This window comes from Neomonachus schauinslandi, chromosome 5 (genome assembly GCF_002201575.2).
Source record: "Neomonachus schauinslandi chromosome 5, ASM220157v2, whole genome shotgun sequence".
NCBI lineage: Eukaryota > Metazoa > Chordata > Mammalia > Carnivora > Phocidae > Neomonachus > Neomonachus schauinslandi.
Window position 1 is genome coordinate 103,924,550 of NC_058407.1, and position 27,098 is coordinate 103,951,647.

At 40.1% G+C, this 27,098-nt stretch overlaps 1 protein-coding gene across 1 annotated transcript in view; it reads left to right on the forward strand.

The window, feature by feature from the left end:
• The window catches only part of USP18 (ubiquitin specific peptidase 18), a 62,855-nt gene that overhangs the window by 7,908 nt on the left and 27,849 nt on the right, over positions 1-27,098 (forward strand). The window contains exons 3-7 of the mRNA XM_021690632.1: positions 6,951-7,096; positions 19,633-19,712; positions 19,994-20,140; positions 20,510-20,605; positions 21,322-21,486. Coding sequence (XP_021546307.1) covers positions 6,951-7,096; positions 19,633-19,712; positions 19,994-20,140; positions 20,510-20,605; positions 21,322-21,486 — 634 coding nt within the window. The remainder of the gene's footprint in view (positions 1-6,950; positions 7,097-19,632; positions 19,713-19,993; positions 20,141-20,509; positions 20,606-21,321; positions 21,487-27,098) is intronic.

Sequence of the window (27,098 nt, forward strand, 5' to 3'; positions counted from 1 at the left end):
GGTTTTGATTTGGATTTCCCTGATGGCTAATGATGATGAACATTTTTCATGTCTGTTAGCCATTTGTATGTCTTCTTCAGAGAAGTGTCTGTTCATGTCCTCTGCCCATTTTTTGACTTGATTATTTGTTTTTTGGGTGTTGAGTTTGAGAAGTTCTTTATAGATCTTAGATACCAGCCCTTATCTATAGTGTCATTTGCAAATATCTTCTCCATTCTGTGGGCTGCCTCTTTGTTTTGTTGACTGTTTCCTTTGCTGTGCAGAATGTTTTTATCTTGATGAAGTCCCAAAAGTTCATTTTTGCTTTTATTTCGCTAGCCTTTGGAGATGTATCTTGAAAGAAGTTGCTGTGGCCGATGTCAAAGAGGTTACTGCTCCTGTTCTCCTCTAGGATTTTGATGGATTCCTGTCTCACACTGAGGTCTTTCATCCATTTTGAGTTTATTTTGTGTATGGTGTTAGAGAATGGTCGGGTTTCATTCTTCTGCATGTGGCTGTCCAATTTTCCCAGCACCATTTATTGAAGAGACTGTCTTTTTTCCATTGCATATTTTTTCCTGCTTTGTCGAAGATTATTTGACCATAGAGTTGAGGGTCCATATCTGGGTTCTCTATTCTGTTCCATTGGTCTATATGTCTGTTTTTGTGCCAGTACCATGCTGTCTTGGTGATCACTGCTTTGTAATAGAGCTTGAAATTGGGCAACGTGATGCCCCCAGCTTTGTTTTTCTTTTTCAGCATCTCCTTGGTGATTTGGGGTCTTTTCTGATTCCATACAAATTTTAGGATTGTTTGTTCCAGCACTTTGAAAAATGTCACTGGAATTTTGATCAGGATGGCATTGAAGGTATAGATTGCTCTGGGTAGCATAGACATTTTAACAATGTTTATTCTTCCGATCCATGAGCATGGAATATTTTTCCATCTTTTTGTGTCTTCTTCAATTTCTTTCATGAGTGTTCTGTAGTTCCTGGAGTATAGATCCTTTACCTCTTTGGTTAGGTTTATTCTGAGGTATCTTATGGTTTTTGGTGCTATTGTAAATGGAATTGTTTCTTTAATTTCTCTTTCTACAGTTGCATTGTTAGTGTATAAGAAAGCAACTGATTTCTGTGCATTGATTTTGAATCCTGCCACGTTACTGAATTGCTGTATGAGTTCTAGTAATTTGGGGGTGGAGTCTTTTGGGTTTTCCACATAAAGTATCATGTCGTCTGCAAAAAGAGAAAGTTTGACTTCTTTGACAATCTGAATACCTTTTATTTCATTTTGTTGTCTGATTGCTGTTGCTAAGACTTCTAGTACCATGTTGAATAGTAGTAGCGAGAGTGCTCATCCTTGACATGTTCTGATCTTAAGGGGAAGGCTCTCAGCTTTTCCCCATTGAGGATGATATTCGCTGTCGGTTTTTCATAGATGGATTTTATGAAGTTGAGGAATGTTCCTTCTATCCCTGTACTCTGAAGAGTTTTAATCAGGAAAGGATGCTGTATTTTGTCAAATGCTTTTTCTGCATCAATTGAGAGGACCATATGGTTCTTCTCTCTCTTATTAATGTGTTCTATCACATTGATTGATTTGTGAATGTTGAACCACCCTTGCATCCCGGGGATAAATCCCACTTGATCATGGTGGATGATCCTTTTAATGTATCGTTGGATCCTATTAGCTAGGATTTTGTTGAGAATTTTGGAATCCAGATTCATCAGGGATATCGGTCTGAAATTCTCCTTTTTGATGGGGTCTTTGCCTGGTTTGGGGATTAAGGTAATGCTGGCCTCATAGAATGAGTCTGGAAGCTTTCCTTCTGTTTCTATTTTTTGAAACAGCTTCAGGACAATAGGTATTATTTCTTCTTTGAATGTTTGGTAGAATTCCCCAGGGAATCCATCAGGCCCTGGACTCTTGCTTTTTGGGAGGTTTTTGATCACTGCTTCAATCTTGTTACTGGTTATTGGCCTATTCAGGTTGTCAGTTTCTTCCTGTTTCGGTCTTGGCAGTTTATAGGTTTCCAGGAAGGCCTCCATTTCATCCAGATTGCTCAATTTATTGGCATATAGTTGTTGATAATAATTTCTAATAATTGTTTCTATTTCCTTGGTGTTAGTCATGATCTCTCCCCTTTCATTCATAATTTTATTAATTTGAGTCCTTTCTCTTTTCTTTTGGATAAGTCTGGCCAGTGGTTTATCGATCTTACTAATTCTTTCAAAGAACCAGCTTCTAGTTTCATTGATCTGATCTCCTGTGTTTCTGGTTTCTAATTCATTGATCTCTGCTCTAATCTAAATTATTTCTCTTCTAATGCATGGCTTAGGCATCGTTTGTTGCTTGTTCTCTAGTTATTTAAGGTTTAGAGTTAGTTGGTGAATTCGGCATTTTTCTATTTTTTGAGTGAGGCATGGATGACTATGTATTTCCCCCTTAGGACTGCCTTTGCAGTATCCCATAGGTTTTGGACCGATGTGTTTTCATTCTCATTGGTTTCCATGAATTGTTTAAGTTCTTTGATTTCCTGGTTGACCCAAACATTCTTGAGCAGAGTGGTCCTTAGCTTCCAAGTGTTTGAATTTCTGCCAAGTTTTTTCTTGTGATTGAGTTCCAGTTTTAAAGCATTATGGTCTGAGAATATGCAGGGAATAATCTCAGTCTTTTGGTATCAGTTGAGACCTGATTTGTGACCCAGTATGTGGTCTATTCTTGAGAAAGTTTCATGTGTGCTCAAGAAGAATGAGTATTCTGTTGTTTTAGGGTGGAATGTTCTGTATATATGTATATATGAGGTCCATCTGGTCCAGTGTGTCATTTAAAGCTCTTGTTTCTTTGTTGATTTTCTGCTTAGATGATCTGTCTATTGCTGAGAGTGGAGTATTGAGGTCTCCTACAATTAACGTATTGTTAACAATATGACTCTTTATTTTGGTTAACAGTTGGCTTATGTAGATGGCTGCTCCCATGTTGGGGGCATAGATATTTACAATTGTTAGATCTTCTTGTTGGATAGACCCTTTAAGAATGATATAGTGTCCTTTTGTATCTCTAACTACAGTTTTTAGTTTAAAATCTAATTTTTCTGATATGAGAATTGCTACCCCAGCTTTCTTTTGAGGTCCACTGGCGTGGAAGATGGATCTCCATCCCTTCACTTTCAGTCTGGATGTATCTTTAAGTTCAAATGAGTCTCTTGTAGACAGCATATGGATGGGTCCTGTCTTTTTATCCAATCTGAAACCCTGTGCCGTTTTATGGGAGCATTTAGGCTGTTCACGTTGAGAGTGATTATTGAAAGATACGAATTTATTGTCATCATGTTGCCTGTGAAGACCTTGTTTTTATAGATTGTCCCTGTAAATTTCTGTTGATATCAGTCTTGGGGTCTTTCTCCTCTTATTAGAACCCCCCTTAATATTTCTTGCAGGGCCAGCTTAGGTGTCACATATTCTTTCAGTTTCTGCCGATCTTGGAAGCTCTGCATCTCTCCATCCATTTTAAATGACAGCCTTGCTAGATAAAGTATTCTTGGCTGCATGTTCTTCTCATTTAGTACCCTGAATATGTCTTGCCAGGCCTTTCTGGCTTGCCAGGTCTGTGTGGATAGGTCTGTGTTATTCTGGTGTTCCTCCCTCTGTACGTAAGGAATCTCTTCCCCCTAACTGCCCTTAAGATGGTTTCCTCAGTTCTAAGATTTGCGAGTTTTACTATTACATGCTGGGGTGTTGGCCTGTTTTCCTTGATCTTGGGAGGGGTCCCCTCTGCCTCTAAGACATGAATATTTGTTTCATTCCCCAGATTAGGGAAGTTCTCAGCTACAGTTTGCTCAAATATATCTTCTAGTCCTCTCTCTCTCTCCACCCCCTCCGGGATTCCAATAATTCTGACATTGGAACACTTCATGGTGTCACTTATTTCTCAGATTCTATTTTCATGGATTCGGAGTTGTTTTTCCCTGGTCTCCTCTTTTCCCCTTTTATCTATTAAATGGTCTTCCAGGTCACTAATTCATTCTTCTGCCTCACTTACCCTAGCTGTTAGATTATCTAGATTAGATTGGATCTCACTGATAGCATTAAGTTTTGCCAATTCAGCTTTCATTGCTGCCCTTAGAGACTCTATGTTGCCATTAATTGATTTCTCCATTCTAGCTGTTGTCTTCACAATTGCCAGCCTGAATTCCATCTATGACATCTTGCTTATATCTGAATCCATTTGTAAATCTGTGGCATAAGTCATAATCTCTGAGTCTTTCCTATTTTGGGGGTTCCTCCTCCTAGTCATTCTGTTGATGGGTTGTTGAGGGAATGTATAGAGTCCAAATTACTGACCACAACCCAACCAAGATGCACCTGTTTTCTAGGGACTTTAGGGTTGCTGGCCTCTTGTTTTCCCAGCCTGTCTTCTGGGGCAGGGGCCTGCCGTGCTGTTACTCAGGGCAACCCTGTTTGGGCAGAGTTGCCCTGCTGCCTGTGGTGGGGGATGGGCTCAGTGAAAACCGGTGTTTTGGCGCTTTTGTTCTCTGGCGGCTTTCCCTGGAGGCTTTCCACGTCTCTTCTGAGAGTCAGAGCAGAAGAGACTGTTTCCAACCCTCTGCCTCAGAGCAGAGAGATCACAGTCTGTTCTTCAGCGAGCTCTCCAGGCCACACTATCTCCGTTTCTGTCTGTGCTGCTATAAACTGCAGCGTCCTGGGTTGTGCGCTCCTCAGCAGTGCTCCAGTCCTCCCTTCCAGGTCAGGGCACATCTCTGCCCTTTGTGCTTCTAAAACTGCAAGCCACCCCTAGTTCGCACGTGCAGCCCGCTGCTCCAGATTTCCGTCAGGGGGGCTGCCCTAAAGTCCTTTCCCTGCTGCTACCGGTCTGTGAGTCTGTGCCCCATCCCCGCGTGGGAGGCTATCACTCACCGGCAGTGTAGGATCCCCATGGCCCAGGCTCCCTCCCACTGCCATTTATCCTGCAGAATCACAGCTCCCCACTTCATACCTCAAAACCAAGCACCTGCGATATTCTGTTTGTAGAGATCCAGATCTATTTTCTTGCATCTCAGGCTGATTTCGTGGGTGCTCAGAGTGGTCTGGTAGATATCCAGCTCAATTCTGGGGACCAGTTGGAATAGGGTCCCCTACTCCTCTGCCATCTTTTCTTCCTCCTCCCTGAAAGTAATGGCCTAATGAAGAGAGGTCATATAGTATCCAGGGCCTGCCCCTTTAGGGAGTGTCTCCTGTGTGTGCTGCATGTGCTCGGCTGTTGTGTTTTGGCTGCTCTATCCTTCAGGCCAGTCATTTGAAGAGGCTCTCCTTGCCTGCCGTGGGCAGCATTTTGTCTCTGGCCTGAATTTTAACTAGGTGGTGAGTTTTAACTAGGTGTGCCCTGGTATGCTTGTGAAATGAGACCTGTCACCACTTCCCCCGCAACTGAGGTCCTGCAGGACTCTCTGGCTGGGAGGTGTGCTATGGGCAGGGGTTTGTGCTGGTTTTCTGGGGGAGGGGCTCACCACACTGGTACTTAGGCAAGCATGACTGAGAAGGGTTGTTTTACTGGAGCTCAGGGATATGGGGCTTGGTGTAGGTAAGTTAGGCAGCCTGTTTTGGCACTGTGCTGCTTCCCACAGTTGGCTCTGTGTTCATGCTGAGGGGCAGGGGAGGGAAATGGTGCCACCTGGCTCTTTTATTCCTGAGTGGGTCCCTGTGCATGGTCCCTCTCAGGGATGTGCTCTGAGAGGAGCAAATAATCTCCCCACTGTATGCCCCAGGCACATTTCAGTTCCCTGTTTCCATTGTATCTGCCCCCCAGGTTGTTTCCTGCCTTCTCTCCAGGAACAGCACAGTGACCTCTAGGCTCTATTCCAGTCAAGCCCTCTGATCTTGGCCCTGGCCCTCTGATCTCTGGCTATGGTTCTTGCTTTAAGCCCTGCTGACTGCAAGAACTCATGAAATTCTACCCCTCTCCTTTTCTAGGCAATGGCTTTGGGGAAATGTTCTTCTTGTGTGTTCTCTTGTGTGCTCCTCTCTCTCTCTCTCCCCCTTCTCCATGACCATGGCTCCCTCCCCTCTGCAGCACCTGCAGTCTGTTTCTCCCCTAAACCACATCTGTGCACTTCCTACATTCTTTGATGTGGCCTCTTCTCTCTGTTTATTTTTTTTTTTTAAAGATTTTACTTATTTATTAGAGAGAGAGAGAGAACAGAGAACAAGAGAGAAAACAAGAGAACATTTAGTTATCGGGAGAGGGAGAAGCAGGCTTCCTGCTGAGCAGGGAGCCCGATGTGGGACTCAATCCCAGGACCCTGGGATCATGACCTGAGCCGAAGGCAGTCGCTTAACCAACTGGGCCATCCAGGCACCCTCTTCTCTCCCTTTAGTTGTGGAGTTTGTTCTGTCTGTCTTCAGGTCAACTTTTGCGTTGATCTGATGGTTATCTAGTTGTGTTCCTGGGACTAGTTGTGTTCCTCCTTCTATTGGCTCAGGCAATGAGAGATGCCTATAATTAAATAAATCATTTTCAAAATAAACTGACATTCTTTCATGTCCTTTATTGCCAGGACCTAGATCAGTATTTGCCTTTTCACTTTGGAGTACTTCAGCCTGGACACTTTGCTGTGGGCCCAGGACCCTCTTCATCTGCCCTTCATTTAAGTGTGATTGTTGGGCAGAGTGGGGAGAGGGGTGAGGCAAGAATTGTCTGATTCCCCCCACCCCCAAGAAGATATCTCTATAGCCAATTTGCTAATATGGTACTTCTCAGCCTTGTTTATACATTTAAAACATCTGGGAAACTTAAAAATTCTGATAACTGGGCCTCACTATCAGAAATTCTGATTTAAAAAAATTCTGATTTAGTTAGTCTGCAAAGTGGCCTGGACATGGAGAGTTTGGGAAGGTCCCCCAAGTGATTCCAGTATGCATCTAGCATTGAGAACTGTGGGGATAAGGAGGTTCACGGATGTTCTTATTTGGCAGGATAACAGTACCAAGGGGAACAGAAGAGCAGAGGAGAAGTGTCCCCTTCCAGTTGCTCTTGCTACTGGAGAGGATGCAGGACAGCCGGCAGAAAGCAGTGCAACCTATGGAGCTTGCCTACTGTCTCCAGAAGTACAATGTTCCAAGTAAGATAGCCTTCTCAGCTCTGAAAGAGAGGGAGAGGGAGGAGGTTGGGGAAGGGGAAAGTGGGGGGAGTGCCTCAAAGAATGAGTCAGGAGCTGTTCCCTCCTCTTTTTTGTTTTGGAAGAGTTTTTGAAGGGATAGGTATTAATTCTTTAAATGTTTGGTAGAATTAAGTCAATCTGGACCTGGGCTTTTCTTTGTGGGAAGTTTCAAAATGACTGATCAATCATTTTCCTTTTTACAGTTAGGGTCCTTTCTTCAGGTTGAAAAACTGAACTCCCTTTAGCAATTTCTTGTAAGAAAGTGTAGTGGTGATGAACTTCCTTAGCATTTGTCTGGGAAAGTCTTTATCTCCCTTTCACTTCTAAAGTAAAGTTTTCTAGATTGGCAGTTTTTTTTCTTTTATCACTTTGAATATGTCATTCCACTGTCTCCTGGCATGTAAGGTTTGTGCTGAGAAATCCCCTGATAGCCTTATGGGGGGGTTCCCTTATAAGTGATAAGCTCCCTTTCTCTTAATGATTTTAAGATCTCTCCTTGTCATTGATTTTTTTATTAAGTTCAATTAGCCAACATATAGTAAGTACATCATTAATTTTTGATATAGTGTTTAATGATTCATTAGTTGCTTGTCATTGATTTTTAAAAGTTTTACTATTGATGTGTCTTGGAGAATATCTATTTGAGTTGAATGTGTTTGGGGTCCTAAGAGCTTCATGAACTTTGATGTCTAAATCTCTCCCCAGATTTGGGATGTCTCAGCCACTATTTCTTTCTTTCTTTTTTTAAATTTTATTTACATTCAGTTAATTAACATATAGTATATTATTAGTTTCAAAAGTAGAGTTCAGTGATTCATCAGTTGTATATGACATCCAGTGCTCATTATATTCGGCAACCCTCCCCCCCCCCAGCAACCCTCAGTTTCTTTCCTATAGTTAAGACTCTTTTATGGTTATCTCCCTTTCTGATTTCATCTTGTTTTATTTTCCTCTCCCTTCCTCTATGCTCCTCCATTTTATTTCTTAAATTCCACATATGAGTGAAATCATATGATAATTGTCTTTCTCTGATTGACTTATTTATAGCTGAGCATAATACTCTCTAGTTCTATCTATGTCCTTGCAGTTGGCAAGATTTCATTTTTTTGATGGCTGAATAATATTCCATTGTGTATATATATATCCATTCATCTGTTGATGGACATGGCTCTTTTCATGGTTTGGTTATTGTGGACATTGCTGTTATAAACATTGGGGTGTAGGTGCCCCTTTGTATCACTATGTTTGTATCCTTGGATAGTAATGCAATTGCTGGGTTGAAGGGTAGCTCTAGTTACAACTTTTTAAAAGATTTTATTTATTTATTTGACAGACAGTGAGAGAGAGAACACAAGCAGGGGGAGAAGGAGAGGGAGAAGCAGGCTTCCCGCTGAACAAGGAGCCCAATGTGGGGCTCGATCCCAGGACCATGATCCCAGGATCATTACCTGAGCCAAAGGCAGATGCTTAACAACTGAGCCACCCAGGCGTCCCCATTTATAACTTTTTGAGGAGCCTCCATACTGTTATCCAGAGTGGCTGTACCAGCTTGCATTCCCACCAGTAGTGTAAGAGGGTTCCCCATTCTCTGTATCCTCACCAACATTTGTTGTTTCCTGACTTGTTAATTTTAGCCATTCTGACTGGTATGAGATGGTATCTCATTGTGGTTTGATTTGTATTTCCTTGATGCCGAATATGTTGAGCATTTTTTCATCTGTCTGTTGGCCATTTGTATGTCTTCTTTGGAGAAATGTCTGTTCATACCTTCTGCCCATTTCTTGACTGGATTTCTTGTTCCTTGGGTGTTGAGCTTGATAAGTTCTTTTTAGATTTTTGGATACTAACTCTTTATCTGATAAAACATTTGCAAATATCTTCTCCCATTCTGTATATTGTCTTTTAGTTTAGTTAACTGTTTCGTTTGCTGTTCAAAAGCTCTTTATTTTGATGAAGTTCCAATGGCTCATTTTTGCTTTTGTTTCCCTTGCCTTTGGAGATGTGTCTAGCAAGAAGGTGCTGGGGCCGATGTCGAAGAGGTTACTGCCTTGTGTTCTCTTCTAGGGTTTTGATAGATTCCTGTCTCACATTGAAGTCTTTCATCCATTTTGAGTTTATTTTTGTGTATGGTATAAGAAAATGGTCCAGATTCATTCTTCTGCATGTGGTTGTTCAGTTTTTCCAGCACCATTTATTGAAGAGACTGTTTTCTTTCCATTGGATATTCTTTCCTGCTTTGTCGAAGTTTAGTTGACCGTAGACATTCTGTTCCACTGATCTATGTATCTGTTTTTGTGCCAGTACCACACTGTCTTGATGATTACAGCTTTGTAATATAGTTTGAAGTCTGGCATTGTGATGCCACCAGCTTTGGTTTTCTTTTTCAACATTCCTCTGGCTATTCGGGGTCCTTCCTGGTTCCATACAAATTTTAGGATTATTTCTTTCAACACTGTGAAAAATGTTGATGGTGTTTTGATAGGGATTGCATTTGATGTATAGATTGCTCTGGGAATCATAGACATTTTAACGATAATTTGTTCTTCCAGTCCATGAGCATGGAATGTTTTTCCACGTCTTTGTGTCTTCCTCAATTTCTTTTATGAGTGTTCTATAGTTTTCAGAGTACAGATCCTTTATGTCTTTGGTTAGGTTTATTCCTAGGTATCTTGCGGTTTTTGGTGCAATTGGAAATGGGATTGATTCCTTAATATCTCTTTCTTCTGCCTCATTGTTAGTGGGTAGAAATGCAACTGATTTCTGTGCATTGATTTTATATCCTGCCACTTTACTGAATTCTTGTATGAGTTCCAGCAATTTTGGGGTGGAGTTTTTGGATTTTTCACATAGAGTATCATGTCATCTGCAAAGAGTGAGAGTTTTACTTCTTCTTTGCCAGTTTAGATGCCTTTTATTTCTTTTTGTTGTCTGATTGCTGAAGCTAGGACTTCTAGTACTATGTTGAACAGTAGTGGTGACAGTGGGCATCCCTGTCATGTTCCTGATCTTAAGGGAAAAGCTCTCAGTTTTCCCCCATTGAGAATGATATTTACTGTGTGCTTTTTGTAGCTGGCTTTTATATCTTGAGGTAATTTCCCTTTATCCCTACATTGTAGAGAGTTTTAATCAAGAAAGAATGCTGTAGTTTGTCAAATGCTTTTTCTGCATCTATTGAGAGAATCATATGGTTCTTGTTCTTTCCTTTATTAATGTGGTGTATCACATTGATCGATTTATGGATGTTGAACCACTCTTGCAGCCCAGGAATAAATCCCACTTGGTCCTTGTGAATAATCCTTGTTGGATCCTATTGGCTAGTATTTTAGTGAGAATTTTTGCATCCATGTTTATCAGGGATATTGGTCTGTAATTCTCCTTTTTGGTGGGGTCTTTGGTTTGGGGATCAAGGTAATGCTGGTCTCTTATAATGAGTTTGGAAGTTTTCCTTCCATTTCTATTTTTTGAACCAGCTTCAGAAGAATAGGTATTAATTCTTTAAATGTTTGGTAGAATTCCACTGGGAGGCCATTTGGCTCTGGACTCTTGTTTGTTGGGAGGGTTTTTTTTTAAAATTTTTTATTGCTATGTTAATCACCATACATTACATCATTAGTTTTTGATGTAGTGTTCCATGATTCATTGTGTATAACACCCAGTGCTCCATGCAGAATGTGCCCTCTTTAATACCCATCACCAGGCTAACCCATTCCCCCACCTCCCTCCCCTCTAGAACCCCCAGTTTGTTTCTCAGAGTCCATAGTCTCTCATGGTTTGTCTGTCCCTCCGATTTCCCCCCCTTCATTCTTCCCCTTGCTATCTTCTTCTTCTTCCTCTTTTTTTTAACGTGTATTGTATTATTTGTTTCAGAGGTACAGATCTGTGATTCAACAGTCTTGCACAATTCACAGCACTCACCATAGCACTACCCTCCCCAATGTCTATCACCCAGCCACCCCATCCCTCCCACCCCCCACCACTCCAGCAACCTTCACTTTGTTTCCTGAGATTAAGAATTCCTCATATCAGTGAGGTCATATGATACATGTCTTTCTCTGATTGACTTATTTTGCTCAGCATAACATGCTCCAGTTCCATCCACGTCGTTGCAAATGGCAAGATCTCATTCCTTTTGATGGCTGCATAATATTCCATTGTATATATATACCACCTCTTCTTTATCCATTCATCTGTCGATGGACATCTTGGCTCTTTCCACGGTTTGGCTATTTTGGACATTGCTGCTATAAACATCGAGGTGCACATACCCCTCGGATCCCTACGTTTGTATCTTTGGGGTAAATACGCAGGAGTGCAATTGCTGGATCATATGGTAGCTCTATTTTCAACTTTTTGAGGAACCTCCATACTGTTTTCCAGAGTGGTTGCACCAGCTTGTATTCCCACCAACAGTGTAGGAGGGTTCCCCTTTCTCTGCATCCTGCCAACATCTGTCGTTTCCTGACTTGTTAATTTTAGCCATTCTGACTGGTGTGAGGTGATATCTCATTGAGGTTTTGATTTGGATTTCCCTGATGCCGAGCGACGTTGAGCACTTTTTCATATGTCTGTTGGCCACTTGGATGTCTTCTTTGGAAAAATGTCTGTTCATGTCTTCTGCCGATTTCTTGATTGGATCATTTGTTCTTTGGGTGTTGAGTTTGATAAGTGCTTTATAGATTTTGGATGCTAGCCCTTTATCTGATATGTCATTTGCAAATATCTTCTCCCAGTCTGTCGGTTGTCTTTTGGTTTTGTTGACTGTTTCTTTTGCTGTGCAAAAGCCTTTTATCTTGATGAAGTCCCAATAGTTCATTTTTGCCCTTGCTTCCCTTGCCTTTGGCGATGTTTCTAGGAAGAAGTTGCTGAGGCTGAGGTCGAAGGGGTTGCTGCCTGTGTTCTCCTTTAGGATTTTGATGGACTCCTATCTCACATTGAGGTCTTTCAACCATTTTGAGTCTATTTTTGTGTGTGGTGTAAGGAAATGGTCCAGTTTCATTCTTCTGCATGTGGCTGTCCAATTTTCCTAACACCATTTGTTGAAGAGACTGTCTTTTTTCCATTGGACATTCTTTCCTGCTTTGTCAAAGATTAGTTGACCGTAGAGTTGAGGGTCCATTTCTGGGCTCTCTATTCTGTTCCATTGACCTATGTGTCTGTTTTTGTGCCAGTACCATGCTGTCTTGATGATGACAGCTTTGTAATAGAGCTGGAAGTCTGGAATTGTGATGCCGCCAGCTTTGCTTTTCTTTTTCAACATTCCTCTGGCTATTCAGGGTCTTTTCTGGTTCCATACAAATTTTAGGATGATTTGTTCCATTTCTTTGAAAAAAGTGGATGGTATTTTGATGGGGGATTGCATTGAATGTGTAAATTGCTCTAGGTAGCATTGACATCTTCACAATATTTGTTCTTCCAATCCATGAGCATGGAACATTTTTCCATTTCTGTGTCTTCCTCAATTTCTTTCATGAGTATTTTATAGTTTTCTGAGTACAGATCCTTTGCCTCTTTGGTTAGATTTATTCCTAGATACCTTATGGTTTTGGGTGCAATTGTAAATGGGATCGACTCCTTAATTTCTCTTTCTTCTGTCTTGTTGATGTATAGGAATGCCACTGATTTCTGTGCATTGATTTTATATCCTGCCGCTTTACTGAATTCCTATATGAGTTCTAACAGCTTTAGGGTGGAGTCTTTTGGGTTTTCCACATAAAGTATCCTATCATCTGCAAACAGTGAGAGTTTGACTTCTTTGCCAATTTGGATGCCTTTTATTTCTTTTTGTTGTCTGATTGCTGTGGCTAGGACTTCTAATACTATGTTGAATAGCAGTGGTGATAGTGGACATCCCTGCCGTGTTCCTGACCTTAGGGGGAAAGCTCTCAGTTTTTCCCCATTGAGAATGATATCCGCTATGGGTTTTTCATAGATGGCTTTTATGATATTGAAGTATATACCCTCTATCCCTATACTCTAAAGAATTTTGATCAAGAAAGATGCTGTACTTTGTCAAATGCTTTTTCTGCATCTATTGAGAGAATCATATGATTCTTGTTCTTTCTTTTGTTAATGTATTGTATCACATTGATTGATTTGCGGATGTTGAACCAACCTTGCAGCCCAGGGATAAATCCCACTTGGTCATGGTGAATAATCCTTTTAATGTACTGTTGGATCCTATTGGCTAGTATTTTGGCGAGAATTTTTGCATCCATGTTCATCAAGGATATTGGTCTGTAATTCTCCTTTTTGGTGGGGTCTTTGTCTGGTTTGGGGATCAAGGTAATGCTGGCCTCTTATAATGAGTTTGGAAGTTTTCCTTCCATTTCTATTTTTTGAACCAGCTTCAGAAGAATAGGTATTAATTCTTCTTTAAATGTTTGGTAGAATTCCACTGGGAGGCCATTCGGCTCCGGACTCTTGTTTGTTGGGAGGTTTTTGATTACTGCTTCAATTCCCTTGCTGGTAATGGGTCTGTTTAGATTTTCTGTTTCTTCCTGTTTCAGTTTTGGTAGTTTCTATGTTTCTAAGAATGTGCCCATTTCTTCTAGATTGACTAATTTGTTGGCATATCATTGCTGATAATATGTTCTTAAAATTGTTTGTATTTCTTTGGTGTTGGTTATGATCTCTCCTGTTTCATTCATGATTTTATTTATTTGGGGCCTTTCTCTTTTCTTTTTGATAAGTCTGGCTAGGGGTTTATCGACCCTATTAATTTTTCAAAGAAGCAGCTCCTTGTTTCTTTGATCTATTCTACTGTTCTTTTGGTTTCTGTTTCATTGATTTCTGCTCTCATCTTTATTAATTCTCTTCTCCTGGTGGGTTTAGGCTTTATTTGATGTTCTTTCTCCAGCTCATTTAGGTGTTAGATTAGCTTGGGTATTTGAGACTTTTCTTGTTTCTTGAGAAAGACTTGTATTGCTAGGTACTTCCCTCTAGGGCCGCCTTTGCTGCATCTCAAAGGTTTTGAACAGTTGTGTTTTCATTTTCATTTGTTTCCATGTATTTTTAAAATTTTTCCTTAATTTCCTGGTTGACCTGTTCAGTATTTAATAGGATGCTCTATAACCTCCATGCATTTGTTTTCCATCCAAATTTTCTCCTGTGTTTGAGTTCAAGTTTTAAACCATTGTGGTCTGGTAACATGCAGGGAGTAATCCCAGTCATTTGGTACTCATTGAGACCTGATTTATGATCCAGTATGTGATCTCTTCTGGAGAATGTTCCATGTGCATTCAAGAAGAATGAGTATTTTGTTGCCTTAGGATGGAATGTTCTGAATATATCTTCAAAGTCCATCTGGTCCAGTGTGTCATTTAAAGCCCTTGTTTCCTTGTTGATCTTCTGCTTAGATGATCTGTCCATTGTTGTGAGTGGGGTGTTGAATTCCCCAACTATTATTGTATTTTTATCAATGGGTTTCTTTAATTTTGTTATTAATTGATTTATATAATTGGCTGCTCCCATACTGGGGGCATAAATATTTACAATTTTTAGATCTTCTTGTTGGATAGACCCTTTAATTATGATTATGGGTCTTTTTACTGTTTTTGGTCTAAAATCTATCTTGTCTGATTTAAGGATTGCCAGCCCAGCTTTCTTTTGAGGTCCATTAGCATGGTAAATGGTTCTCCACCCCCTCACTTTCAATCTGGGGGTGTCTTTGAGTCTAAAATGAGTCTCTTGTAGACAGCATATTGATGGGTCCTGCTTTTTAATCCAATCTGATACCCTGTGTCTTTTGATTGGAGCATTTAGTCCATTTACATTCAGAGTAATTATTGAAAGATATGAATTTAGTGCCATTGTATTGCCTGTAAAGTCCCTGTTTCTGTAGATTGTCTCTGTTTCTTTCTGGCCTAGGTGACTCTTGGGGTCTCTCTTCGCTTACAGTATCCCCCTTACTATTTCTTGCAGGGTTGGCTTGGTGGTCACATATTCTTTCAATTTATGTCTGTCCTGGAAGCTCTTTATCTCTCCATCCATTCTGAATGATAGCCTTGCTGGATAAAGTATTCGTGGCTGCATGTTCTTCTCATTTAGTAAGCTGAATATATCTCTCCAGCCCTTTCTGGCCTGCCAGGTTTCTGTGGATAGGTCTGATGTTATTCTGATTTTCCTCCCTCCATATGTAAGGAACCTCCTTTCCCTAGCTGCTCTCAGGATAACTTCTTTTTCTCTAAGATTTGCAAGCTTCACTATTACATATCGTGGTGTTGATCTATTTTTGTTGATTTGGGAAGGGGTCCTCTCTGCCTCTTGGATGTGAATGCTTGTTTCCTTCCCCAGATTAGAGAAGTTCTCAGCTATGATTTGCTCCAATATACCCTCTGGCCCTCCCTCTCTCCCCATCCCCTCAGGAACCCCAATAATTCTGACATTGGTTCATTTCAGGGCATCATTAAATTCTTGAAGCCTTTTTTCATGGGCTATAAGTTGTCTTTCTCTTTTCCTCAGCTACCTTCCTTTCCATCAGCCGGTCCTCTATGTCACTTATTCTCTCTTCTGCCTCATTGACTCTAGATGTTAGAACATCCAATTTAGACTGCATCTCACTCATAGCATTTTTCAGTTGGCCTGATTAGATCTCATTTTGCTCTAGAGGTTCTGTATTGTCATGTATGCTTTTTTCAAGCCTGGCTATTAACTTTTTGCCATTGGATATTCTTTCCTGTTTTGTCAAAGACTAGTTGACCATAGAGATGAAGGTCCATTTCTGGATTCTCTATTCTGTACCATTGATCGATATGTTTGTTTTGTGCCAATGCCATGCTGTCTTGGTTATCACAGCTATGTAATATAGCTTGAAGTCAGGCGTCATGATGCCCCCAGCTTTGTCTTTTTTTTTCAACATTCCTCTGGCTATTTGGAGTCTTCTGGTTCCATGCAAATTTGAGGATTGATTGTTCCAGCTCTGTGAAAAAGGTCAGTGGTATTTTGATAGGGATTGCATTGAATGTGTAGATTTCTCTGGGCAGCATAGACATATTCACAATGTTTATTCCTACAATCCATGAGCATGGAATGTTTTTCCATGTCTTTGTGTCTTCCTCAATTTCTTTCATACATGTTCTGTAGTTTTTGGAGTACAAATCCTTTGCCTCTTTGGTTAGGTTTATTCTCAGGTATCTTATGGGTTTGAGTGCAATTGTAAATGGTATAGACTCCTAATTTCTCTTTCTTTTTGTGTATAGAAATGCAACTAATTTCTGTGCATTGGTTTTATATCTTGCCACATTGCTGAATTCCTGTATGAGTTCTAGCAATTTGGGGGTGGAGTCTTTTGGGTTTTCCACATAAAGTATCATGTCATCTGTGAAGAGTGAAAGTTGACTTCTTCTTTGCCAATTTGGATGCCTTTTATTTCTTTTTGTTGTCTGAACAATGAGCCTAGGACTTCTAGTACTGTGTTGGTGTTTTAAATTTTGGCCATTCTGATAGGTTTGTAGGGGTATCTCATTATTTTAATTTGTAATTTCTTTTTTAAATTATTTAAATTCAATTAGCCAAGGTATAATACATCATTAGTTTTTGATATAATGGTCAGTGATTCATTAGTTGAATATAACACCCAGTGCTCATTATATCACCTGCCCTCTTTAATTCTCTTTGACATATGCTGAGCACTCTTCATATGCTTATTTGCCATTTGTGTATCTTCTTTGGTGAGATGTCTATTCAGGTTTCTTATCCATTTTTTAATCAGACTTTTTTTTGTCTTGTTGAGTTTGAAGAATTTTTTCGTATATTTTGGATAACAGTCCTTTATAAGATATACCTTTTGCAAATATTTTCTCTCAGTCTGTGGCTTCTCTTCTCATGCTCTTGATAGTATCTTTCACAGAGCAGAAATTTTTATTTTTAATGAGGTCCAGTATCTCACTGCTTCCTTTTATTGCTTGTATATTGGAGTTGCATCTAAAAAGTAATCACCAAACACAAGGTCTTCTAGATTTTCTCCTTTATTATATTTAGGACTTTTATAGTTTTGCATTTTACATTTAAGTCTGTTATACGTTTTGAATTTGTTTTCTTAAGGGATTTAAGGTCTGTGTATAGATTCATTTGTTTGCATGTGGATATTCAGGATTGCAGCACCATTTGGTGAAAAGACTGTCTTTGTTCTGTTGTATTGCCTTTGCTATTTTGTCAAAGAGCAGTTGATGTTGTTTATGTTGGTGTATTCCTGGGATCTGTTTCATTCCATTGATCTATTTTTATGTTCTTTTATAATACCACATTGTTTTGATTACTGACACTTTATAGTAAGTTCAGAATTAGTTCTTTGACTTTGGTTTTTCCCCTCAATATTGTGTTGGCTATTCTAGGTCTTTGCCTCTCCAAATAGATTTTAGAATCACTTTGTCAATATTCTCAGAATAACTTGCTGGGATCTTGATTGAAATTGCATTGAGTCTATAGATCAAGTTGGGAAGAACTGGCATCTTGACAGTGTTGAGTCCTCCTATCCATGAACATGGAATATCTCTCCATTTTTGTAGTTCTTCTGATTTCTGTCATCAGAGTTCATAGTTTTTCTCATATAGATCTTGTACATATCTGGTTAGATTCATACCTAAATATTTTATTTTCATGGTTTCTAATTTAAATAATATTATGCTTTTAATTTAAAATTCCCCTTAATAAAAAACTAATGATGTAATATATGTTGGATAGTTCAATATAGTAATAAAAAAAAAAGAAAAAAATTCCCCTTCTTCATTGCTGGTATATAGGAAAGTATATAGGACTTCTGTAAGGTCCATAACTTTATTTACCTTGTATCCAAGTTAGTTCCAGTTGTATCCAACTCCTAGTTCCAGGAGTTTTTTGTTGATTCTTTTGAATTTTCTACAGATATGATCATGTCACCTGCAAATAAGGACATTCTTTTTTTTTTTTTTCCAATCAGTATACCTTTATTTCCTCTCCTTGTCTTACTGCATTCGCTAGGACCTCCAATACCACATTGAAAAGGAGTGGTGATAAGGGACATTCTTGTCCTCCACTAGAATATAGGTTTCTTGGGGATAGGAACTTCCTCTAGCATGTGCAATGACTTGCACATAGCAGGTGTTAAGTAAATTATGGGTTGGGCAAATATCCCTGTATTTTTTAGATGAATCAGGACTCTTGGCTCTGGTATGGTCAGATGAGGCAAATGTCTTCACATGGCAAGGTGATCTAACTTTATGTCCAATGTTGGCTTCGTGGCAGGCAGCCTTTTGTAAATAATTCCCTGGAGACAGCAGAGTTCAACCCTAGTTCCACTCTGTTTGTCTTTAGGTTTGGGGGTTATTACCTTAAAATATGGATTAATTAATTAATTTAGCTCATATATATAGGGTTCATCTGTTATGTGCCTGGTATTGTGCTGGTGCTGTAGATAAGGGAATAAGACTGATAGAGTCTTTGCCTCCATGGAGCTTACAATCTAGAGAATAGACAGGCCAAAACAAAAGTAAAACAAAAGAAAATGAAATCCAAAAATGTTAAGTACAAACTGTGGTATCATGAAGGAAATAAAATGGTTTTGAGATAGCTGATACGAATATTTAATACGTTTACAATAACTACCTTTTCTTGCAATGTCTTTGCATGTTGGCAGACATATATTCTTTTGTAAAATAGTCCTCAGTGTCTTTTTCATGTTCTTTGTATTCCTAGGTTTCTTTTCAAGAACAGAAATTCATTTATATCTGTCTTTTTGGCTTCTTATATAACATATGGAGAATTTACTGCTTAATTCCTGTTTCTTCTTAGCCAGCATCATCTAACACTGAGATGGTTCTTTCCTTTCTTGTTCTCCTAGATAGCTTTGGGGAAGACCTGCATCAGATATGAGTATTGGGAAGCTGCTCAATTTCTGGGAAATGACAAAGAAATTAAATAAAAGTACAGAGAAATGAATGGCCATTGAAGTCTAATTAGGGTGTTGGCTTGGCTTGGAAATAGGAGAGAACCCACTATTGGATATTGATTTTATCTGGCTGAGTCCCCCAGTAGAGGCCAGTAGGCGTGGGTGGCTAGTCAGAGGAAAGGAAACTTCTGTGATGCAGTTGGACTGGATTTTAAGTTTTTTTTTAAGATTTTATTTATTTATTTGACAGACAGCGAGAGAGGGAACACAAGCACGGGGAGGGGCAAAGGGAGAGGGAGAAGCAGGCTCCCCGCTGAGCAGGGAGCCTCGACTCGGGGCTCCATTCCAGGACCCTGGGCTCATGACCTGAGCCGAAGGCAGACACTTAACGTCTGAGCCAACCAGGCGCCCCTGGATTTTAAGTTTTAAGAGGAGTTCTCAAAAATAAATAACAAGCTTATTTTTCATTTTTAGTACCTAACTAAAGCAGGGGGTGTGATGGTGATGGTGAAGGCTAGGAGAGGACAAAATGATGAGTGTTCATATACATCTAGGTAGCTAGGGCACAAGGGCACGCATGAGAAATGTCCCTGGTGACCTCACTGATCGGGCTGTTACTTTTTTCTTTGTCCAGTGTTTGTCCAGCATGATGCTGCTCAACTCTACCTCACAGTCTGGAACCTAATTAAGGACCAAATCACAGATGTGGACTTGGTGAGATCCTAGAACCAGAGAACTCAGAAGTTTAAGATGCTGCTCATTTAGCCCATTCAGCCATCATTAATATAATGTATAGAGAGGATTAAAAGAGAAATCCACATAAAATGCTTATCACAATTCCATAATCTTACTACTGTTACGATTTTGCACCTTTTTGAAGAGCAGAGAGCATCAATGGAACTTCTGTCTGGTGGCTATAATTTCTGGAAATTGACTTGACCTGTTTTATTTATGGCTTTGTACCCTTCTTTCCTCTTACCTCCTCTTTCTTACAGGTAGAGAGGCTGCAGGCCCTGTATACAATCCAGGTGAAGGAGTCCTTGGTTTGCCTTGAATGTACTGTGGAGAAGAGCAGAAACAGTAGCATGTTGACCCTCCCCCTTCCTCTTTTTGATATGGACTCAAAACCCCTGAAAACACTGGTGAGGGATTTCTTTTGCTTAATTTGCTGTTCCCATAAACTGAGTGCTGCCCATGTGCCCTTACTTCTTTAATCCACCGCTGCCTTTTAAAAAGTAATTTCTATTTTCTTTGCACAGTTCTAAGTTTCTCCTTTGATTTGGTGAAAAAAAGTTGTTTCCTTTTACTTCCTTTCCTCACACCGCTACCTTAACAAGTGCTCCCTCCTATTTTTCCACCCAGTCAGTAGGTACTTTTGGAGATCCTGCCACATGCACTACACTGGGCCAGGTGTTGAGGGGGGACATGGAGAGAACTAGAAGGAAAACTTAAATCCTCATCTGTAGGGTGGTAAATACTAACTCTGCTTTTTCTTTGATCTCCTGACACAGGAGGATGCCCTTCGATGTTTCTTCCAGCCCAGGGAGTTATCAGGCAAAAGCAAATGCTTCTGTGAAAAATGTGGAAAGAAGACTTGTGGGAAACAGGTACTCACTCTCTGAAACCAGAAGCTTCCCTAGTTTGGGGTTGCCTTTAGTAGATTTCCTGATAGAGTCTTCTTAGAGGCCTTGAGGGTACCATATGTTGGTTGAGGGAGGGAATCCCTATCAGGCTAGTATCTGGGATCTGGGGCTTCTGATTTTCAGAGGCCCATCACTGAGAGGGCAGAGCCGTTTAAAAGATAAGGGAAGGGACGCCTGGATGGCTCAGTCGGTTAAGCGCCTGCCTTCAGCTCAGGTCATGATCCCAGAGTTCTGGGATTGAGTCCCACATCACATTAGGCTCCCTGTTCAGCGGGGAGTCTGCTTCTCCCTTGCCTGCCGCTCACCCTGCTCAGAGCTCCTTTTGCCTGCTGCTCCCCCTGCTTGGCTCTCTTTCTCTCTCTGACAAAATAAATAAAATCTTAAAATAAAAAAAAAAAGATAAGAGAAGATCCAAGAGCAGCAGGCAGAGTTTTCCATGCAGTGTTAGACTAGCTCTCTAGAGCAGACCTGGTCTCTAGTTCCTGTGCAGAACCCTAGGGCTGCTCATGCCTTCTGTGGAGAGCTCAACAGATTCAGCAGATGGGAGCCCTTAAATCTGTATTATATCATTCTGATCCCTTTTGGGGAAGAAGAACACACCACTGGCCCTGGTATTTCTCTAAATCTACCCTTTTCAAGTGCCTTAGTACTTCATCTCCATAGTAATTTTGCTTTTTCAGGTCTTGAAGCTGACCCATTTGCCCCAGACCTTGACAGTCCACCTCTTGCGGTTCTCCATCAGGAATTCTCAGACAGAAAAGATCTGCCACTCACTCGATTTCCCCCAGAGCTTGGATTTAAGTCAGGTCCTGATTGAAGAAGATCTCTGCAATGCTGAGGAACAAGTGAGAAGCCCCTAATTCCCTTCCATCCTCCATCTCTTCAGACCCCTTGTCTGTATGATTTTGCCTTTCCTCCCCTAAGGTGCTTGAAGTCACCCACTCAACAGATACAGCACTGTTGTTCATCTCATCTCTCCTGTTGTTCATCTCATAAATCATGGCTCTGCTGACCATGCTTGGGGCACACAAAGGGAGGAAAACTCACCAGCAGCGGCTTGGTGTGATTCATAGAAACATATTCATATGTTCAAGAAACGTTTATTTTTTAAAACCGTATTTTAATGATGGAAACCTGTGTGTTCTTAAATAACAATGATGGGTTGTTGTTACCATACTACTATCACCAACATTTGCTGTTTGTAGTTGTTTTTCTTTTAAGATTCAAAAAGCTTCTGTCGATGGACATCTGGACTTTTTCCATAGTTTGGCTATTGTGGACATTGTTGCTATAAGCATTGGGATGCAGGTGCCAGATGAATGGATAAAGAAGATGTGGTATATATATACAATGCAATATTACTCAGCCATCAAAAAATATGAAACTTGCCATTTGCAATGATATGGATGGAACTCTAGAGGGTATTATGCTAAGCAAAATAAGTCAATCAGAGAAAGACAATTATATGATTTCACTCATATATGGAATTTAAGAAACAAAACAGAGGAGCATAGAGGAAGGGAGGGAAAAGTAAAACAAGACATAATCAGAGAGGAAGACAAAGCATAAGAGACTCTTAACCATAGGAAATAAATTGAGGGTTGCTGGAGGAGAGGGGGGTGGGTGGATGAGATAACTGGGTGATGGGCATTAAAGAGGGCATGTGATGTAATGAGCACTAGGTATTATATACAACTGATGAATCACTGAACTCTACCTCTGAAACTAATAACATACTATATGTTAATTAATTGAATTTAAATAAAAAATTCAAAACACATTATTTCTTTTTTTTTTAAATTTTATTATGTTATGTTAGTCACCATACAATACATCATTAGTTTTTGATGTAGTGATCCATGATCCACTGTTTTCGTATAACACCCAGTACTCCATGCATTACGTGCCCTCCTTAATACCCATCACTGGGCTAACCAATCCCCCCTCCCCCCTCCGCTCTGAAACCCTGTTTGTTTCTCAGGTCCATAGTCTCTCATGGTTCATCTCTCCCTCCAATTCCCCCCCTCCATTTTTCCCTTCCTTCTCCTAATGTCCTCCATGTTATTCCTTATGTTCCACAAATTAGTGAAACCATATGATAATTGACTTTCTCTGGTTGACTTATTTCACTTAGCATAATCTCCTCCAGGCCCATCCATGTTGATGTAAAAGTTGGGTATTCATCTTTTCTGATGGCTGAGTAATATTCCCTTGGATATATGGACCACATCTTCTTTATCCATTCATCTGTTGAAGGGCATCTCGGCTCTTTCCACAGTTTGGCTATTGTGGACATTGCTGCTATGAACACTGGGGTGCATATGGCCCTTCTTTTCACTACATCTGTGTCTTTGGGGTAAATACCCAGGAGTGCAATTGCTGGGTCATAGGGTAGCTCTATTTTTAATTTTTTGAGGCACCTCCACACTGTTTTCCAAAGTGGCTGTACCAACTTGTATTCCCACCAACAGTGTAAGAGGGTTCCCCTTTCTCACAATCTCTCCGACATTTGTTGTTTCTTTCCCTGTCCATTTTTGCCATTCTAACTGGTGTAAGGTGGTATCTCAATGTGGTTTTGATTTGGATTTCCCTGATGGCTAATGATGATGAACATTTTTCATGTCTGTTAGCCATTTGTATGTCTTCATCAGAGAAGTGTCTGTTCATCTCTTCTGCCCACTTTTTGACTTGATTATTTGTTTTTTGGGTGTTGAGTTTGAGAAGTTCTTTATAGATCTTGGATATCAGCCCTTTGTCTGTAGTGTCATTTGCAAATATCTTCTCCCATTCTGTGGGTTGCCTCTTTGTTTTGTTGACTGTTTCCTTTGCTGTGCAGAATGTTTTTATCTTGATGAAGTACCAAAAGTTCATTTTTGCTTTTGTTTCACTAGCTTTTGGAGATGTATCTTGAAAGAAGTTGCTGTGGGTGATGTCAAAGAGGTTACTGCTCCTGTTCTCCTCTAGGATTTTGATGGATTCCTGTCTCACATTAAGGTCTTTCATCCACTTTGAGTTTATCTTTGTGAATGGTGTTAGAGAATGGTCGAGTTTCATTCTTCTGCATGTGGCTGTCCAATTTTCCCAGCACCATTTATTGAAGAGACTATCTTTTTCCATTGCATGTTTTTTCCTGCTTTGTCAAAGATTATTTGACCATAGAGTTGAGGGTCCATATCTGGGTTCTCTATTCTGTTCCATTGGTCTGTATATCTGTTTTTGTGCCAGTACCATGCTGTCTAGGTGATCACAGCTTTGTAACAGAGCTTGAAATCGGGCAACGTGATGCCCCCAGCTTTGTTTTTCTTTTTCAGCATCTCCTTGGTGATTCGGGGTCTTTTCTGATTCCATACAAATTTTAGGATTGATTGTTCCAGCACTTTGAAAAATGTCACTGGAATTTTGATCGGGATGGCATTGAAGGTATAGATTGCTCTGGGTAGCATAGACATTTTAACAATGTTTATTCTTCCGATCCATGAGCATGGAATATTTTTCCATCTTTTTGTGTCTTCTTCAATTTCTTTCATGAGTGTTTTGTAGTTCCTAGAGTATAGATCCTTTACCTCTTTGGTTAGGTTTATTCCGAGGTATCTTATGGTTTTTGGTGCTGTTGTAAATGGAATCGTTTCTTTAGTTTCTCTTTCTACAGTTGCGTTGTTAGTGTATAAGAAAGCAACTGATTTCTGTGCATTGATTTTGTATCCTGACACATTACTGAATTGCTGGATGAGTTTTAGTAATTTGGGGGTGGAGTCTTTTGGATTTTCCACATAAAGTATCATGTCGTCTGCAAAAAGAGAGAGTTTGACTTCTTCTTTGCCAATTTGAATACCTTTTATTTCTTTTTGTTGTCTGATTGCTGTTGCTAGGACTTCTAGTACTATGTTGAACAACAGTGGTGAGAGTGGGCACCCTTGACGTGTTCCTGATCTTAAGGGGAAGGCTCTCAGCTTTTTCCCATTGAGGATGATATTCGCTGTGGGTTTTTCATAGATGGATTTTATGAGCTTGAGGAATGTTCCCTCTATCCCTATACTCTGGAGAGTTTTAATCAGGAAACAATGTTGTATTTAGTCAAATGTTTTTTCTGCATCAATTGAGAGGACCATATGGTTCTTCTCCCTCCTCTTATTAATGTGTTCTATCACATTGATTGATTTGCGAATGTTGAACCACCCTTGCATCCCGGGGATAAATCCCACTTGGTCGTGGTGGATGATCCTTTTAATGTATTGTCGGATCCTATTAGCTAGGATTTTGTTGAGGATTTTGGAATCCAGATTCATCAGGGATATCGGTCTGAAATTCTCCTTTTTGATGGGGTCTTTGCCTGGTTTGGGGATTAAGGTAATGCTGGCCTCATAGAATGAGTTTGGAAGTTTTCCTTCTGTTTCTATTTTTTGAAACAGCTTCAGTAGAATAGGTATTATTTCTTCTTTGAATGTTTGGTAGAATTCCCCAGGGAATCCATCAGGCCCTGGACTCTTGTTTTTTGGGAGGTTTTTGATCACTGCTTCAATCTCATTACTGGTTATTGGCCTATTCAGGTTGTCAGTTTCTTCCTGTTTCGGTCTTGGCAGCTTATAGGTTTCCAGGAAGGCCTCCATTTCATCCAGATTGCTCAGTTTATTGGCATATAGTTGTTGATAATAATTTCTAATAATTGTTTCTATTTCCTTGGTGTTAGTCGTGATCTCTCCCCTTTCATTCATAATTTTATTAATTTGAGTCCTTTCTCTTTTCTTTTGGATAAGTCTGGCCAGTGGTTTATCAATCTTATTAATTCTTTCAAAGAACCAACTTCTGGTTTCATTGATCTGATCTACTGTGTTTCTTTCTTTCTTTCTTTTTTTTAAGATTTTATTTATTTATTTGACAGAGAGAGACACAGTGAGAGAGGGAATACAAGCAGTGGGAGTAGGAGAGGGAGAAGCAGGCCTCCTGCAGAGCAGGGAGCCTGATGCGGGGCTCGATCCCAGGACCTGGAATCATGACCTGAGCCGAAGGCAGACGCTTAATGACTGGGCCACCCAGGCGCCCCTGATCTACTGTGTTTCTGGTTTCTAATTCATTGATTTCTGCTCTAATTTTAATTATTTCTCTTCTAATACGTGGCTTAGGCATCGTTTGTTGCTTTTTCTCTAGTTCTTTAAGGTGTAGAGTTAGTTGGTGAATCTGGGATTTTTCTGTTTTTTTGAGTGAGGCTTGGATGGCTATGTATTTCCCCCTTAGGACCGCCTTTGCAGTATCCCATAGGTTTTGGACCGATGTGTTTTCGTTCTCATTGGTTTCCATGAATTGTTTAAGTTCTTCTTTGATTTTTTGGTTGACCCAAACATTCTTGAGCAGAGTGGTCTTTAGCTTCCAAGTGTTTGAATTTCTGCCAAATTTTTTCTTGTGATTGAGTTCCAGTTTTAGAGCATTGTGGTCTGAGAATATGCAGGGAATAATCTCAGTCTTTTGGTATCAGTTGAGACCTGATTTGTCACCCAGTATATGGTCTATTCTGGAGAAAGTTCCATGTGCGCTCGAGAAGAATGAGTATTCTGTTGTTTTAGAGTGGAATGTTCTGTAAATATCTATGAGGTCCATCTGGTCCAATGTATCATTCAAAGCTCTTGTTTCCTTGTTGATTTTCTGCTTAGATGATCTGTCCATTGCTGAGAGTGGAGTATTAAGGTCTCCTACAATTAACGTATTGTTATCAATATGACTCTTTATTTTGGTTAACAGTTGGCTTATGTAGATGGCTGCTCCCATGTTGGGGGCATAGATATTTACAATTGTTAGATCTTCTTGTTGGATAGACCCTTTAAGAATGATATAGTGTCCTTCTGTGTCTCTTATTACAGACTTTAGTTTAAAATCTAATTTATCTGATATAAGAATTGCTACCCCAGCTTTCTTTTGAGGTCCACTGGCATGGAAGATGGATCTCCATCCCTTCACTTTCAGTCTGGATGTATCTTTAGGTTCAAAATGAGTCTCTTGTAGACAGCATATGGATGGGTCCTGTCTTTTTATCCAATCTGCAACCCTGTGCCATTTTATGGGAGCGTTTAGGCCATTCACGTTGAGAGTGATTATTGAAAGATATGAATTAATTGTCATCATGTTGCCTGTGAAGACCTTGTTTTTATAGATTGTCCCTGTAAATTTCTGTTGTAGATCACTCTTGGGGTCTTTCTCCTTTTATAGAACCCCCCTTAATATTTCTTGCAGGGCCGGCTTAGTGGTCACATATTCTTTCAACTTCTGCTGGTCGTGGAAGCTCTGCGTCTCTCCATCCATTCTAAATGAAAGCCTTGCTGGATAAAGTATTCTTGGCTGCATGTTCTTCTCATTTAGTACCCTGAATATGTCTTGCCAGGCCTTTCTGGCTTGCCAGGTCTGTGTGGATAGGTCTGATGTTATTCTGATGTTCCTCCCTCTGTACGTAAGGAATCTCTTCCCCCTA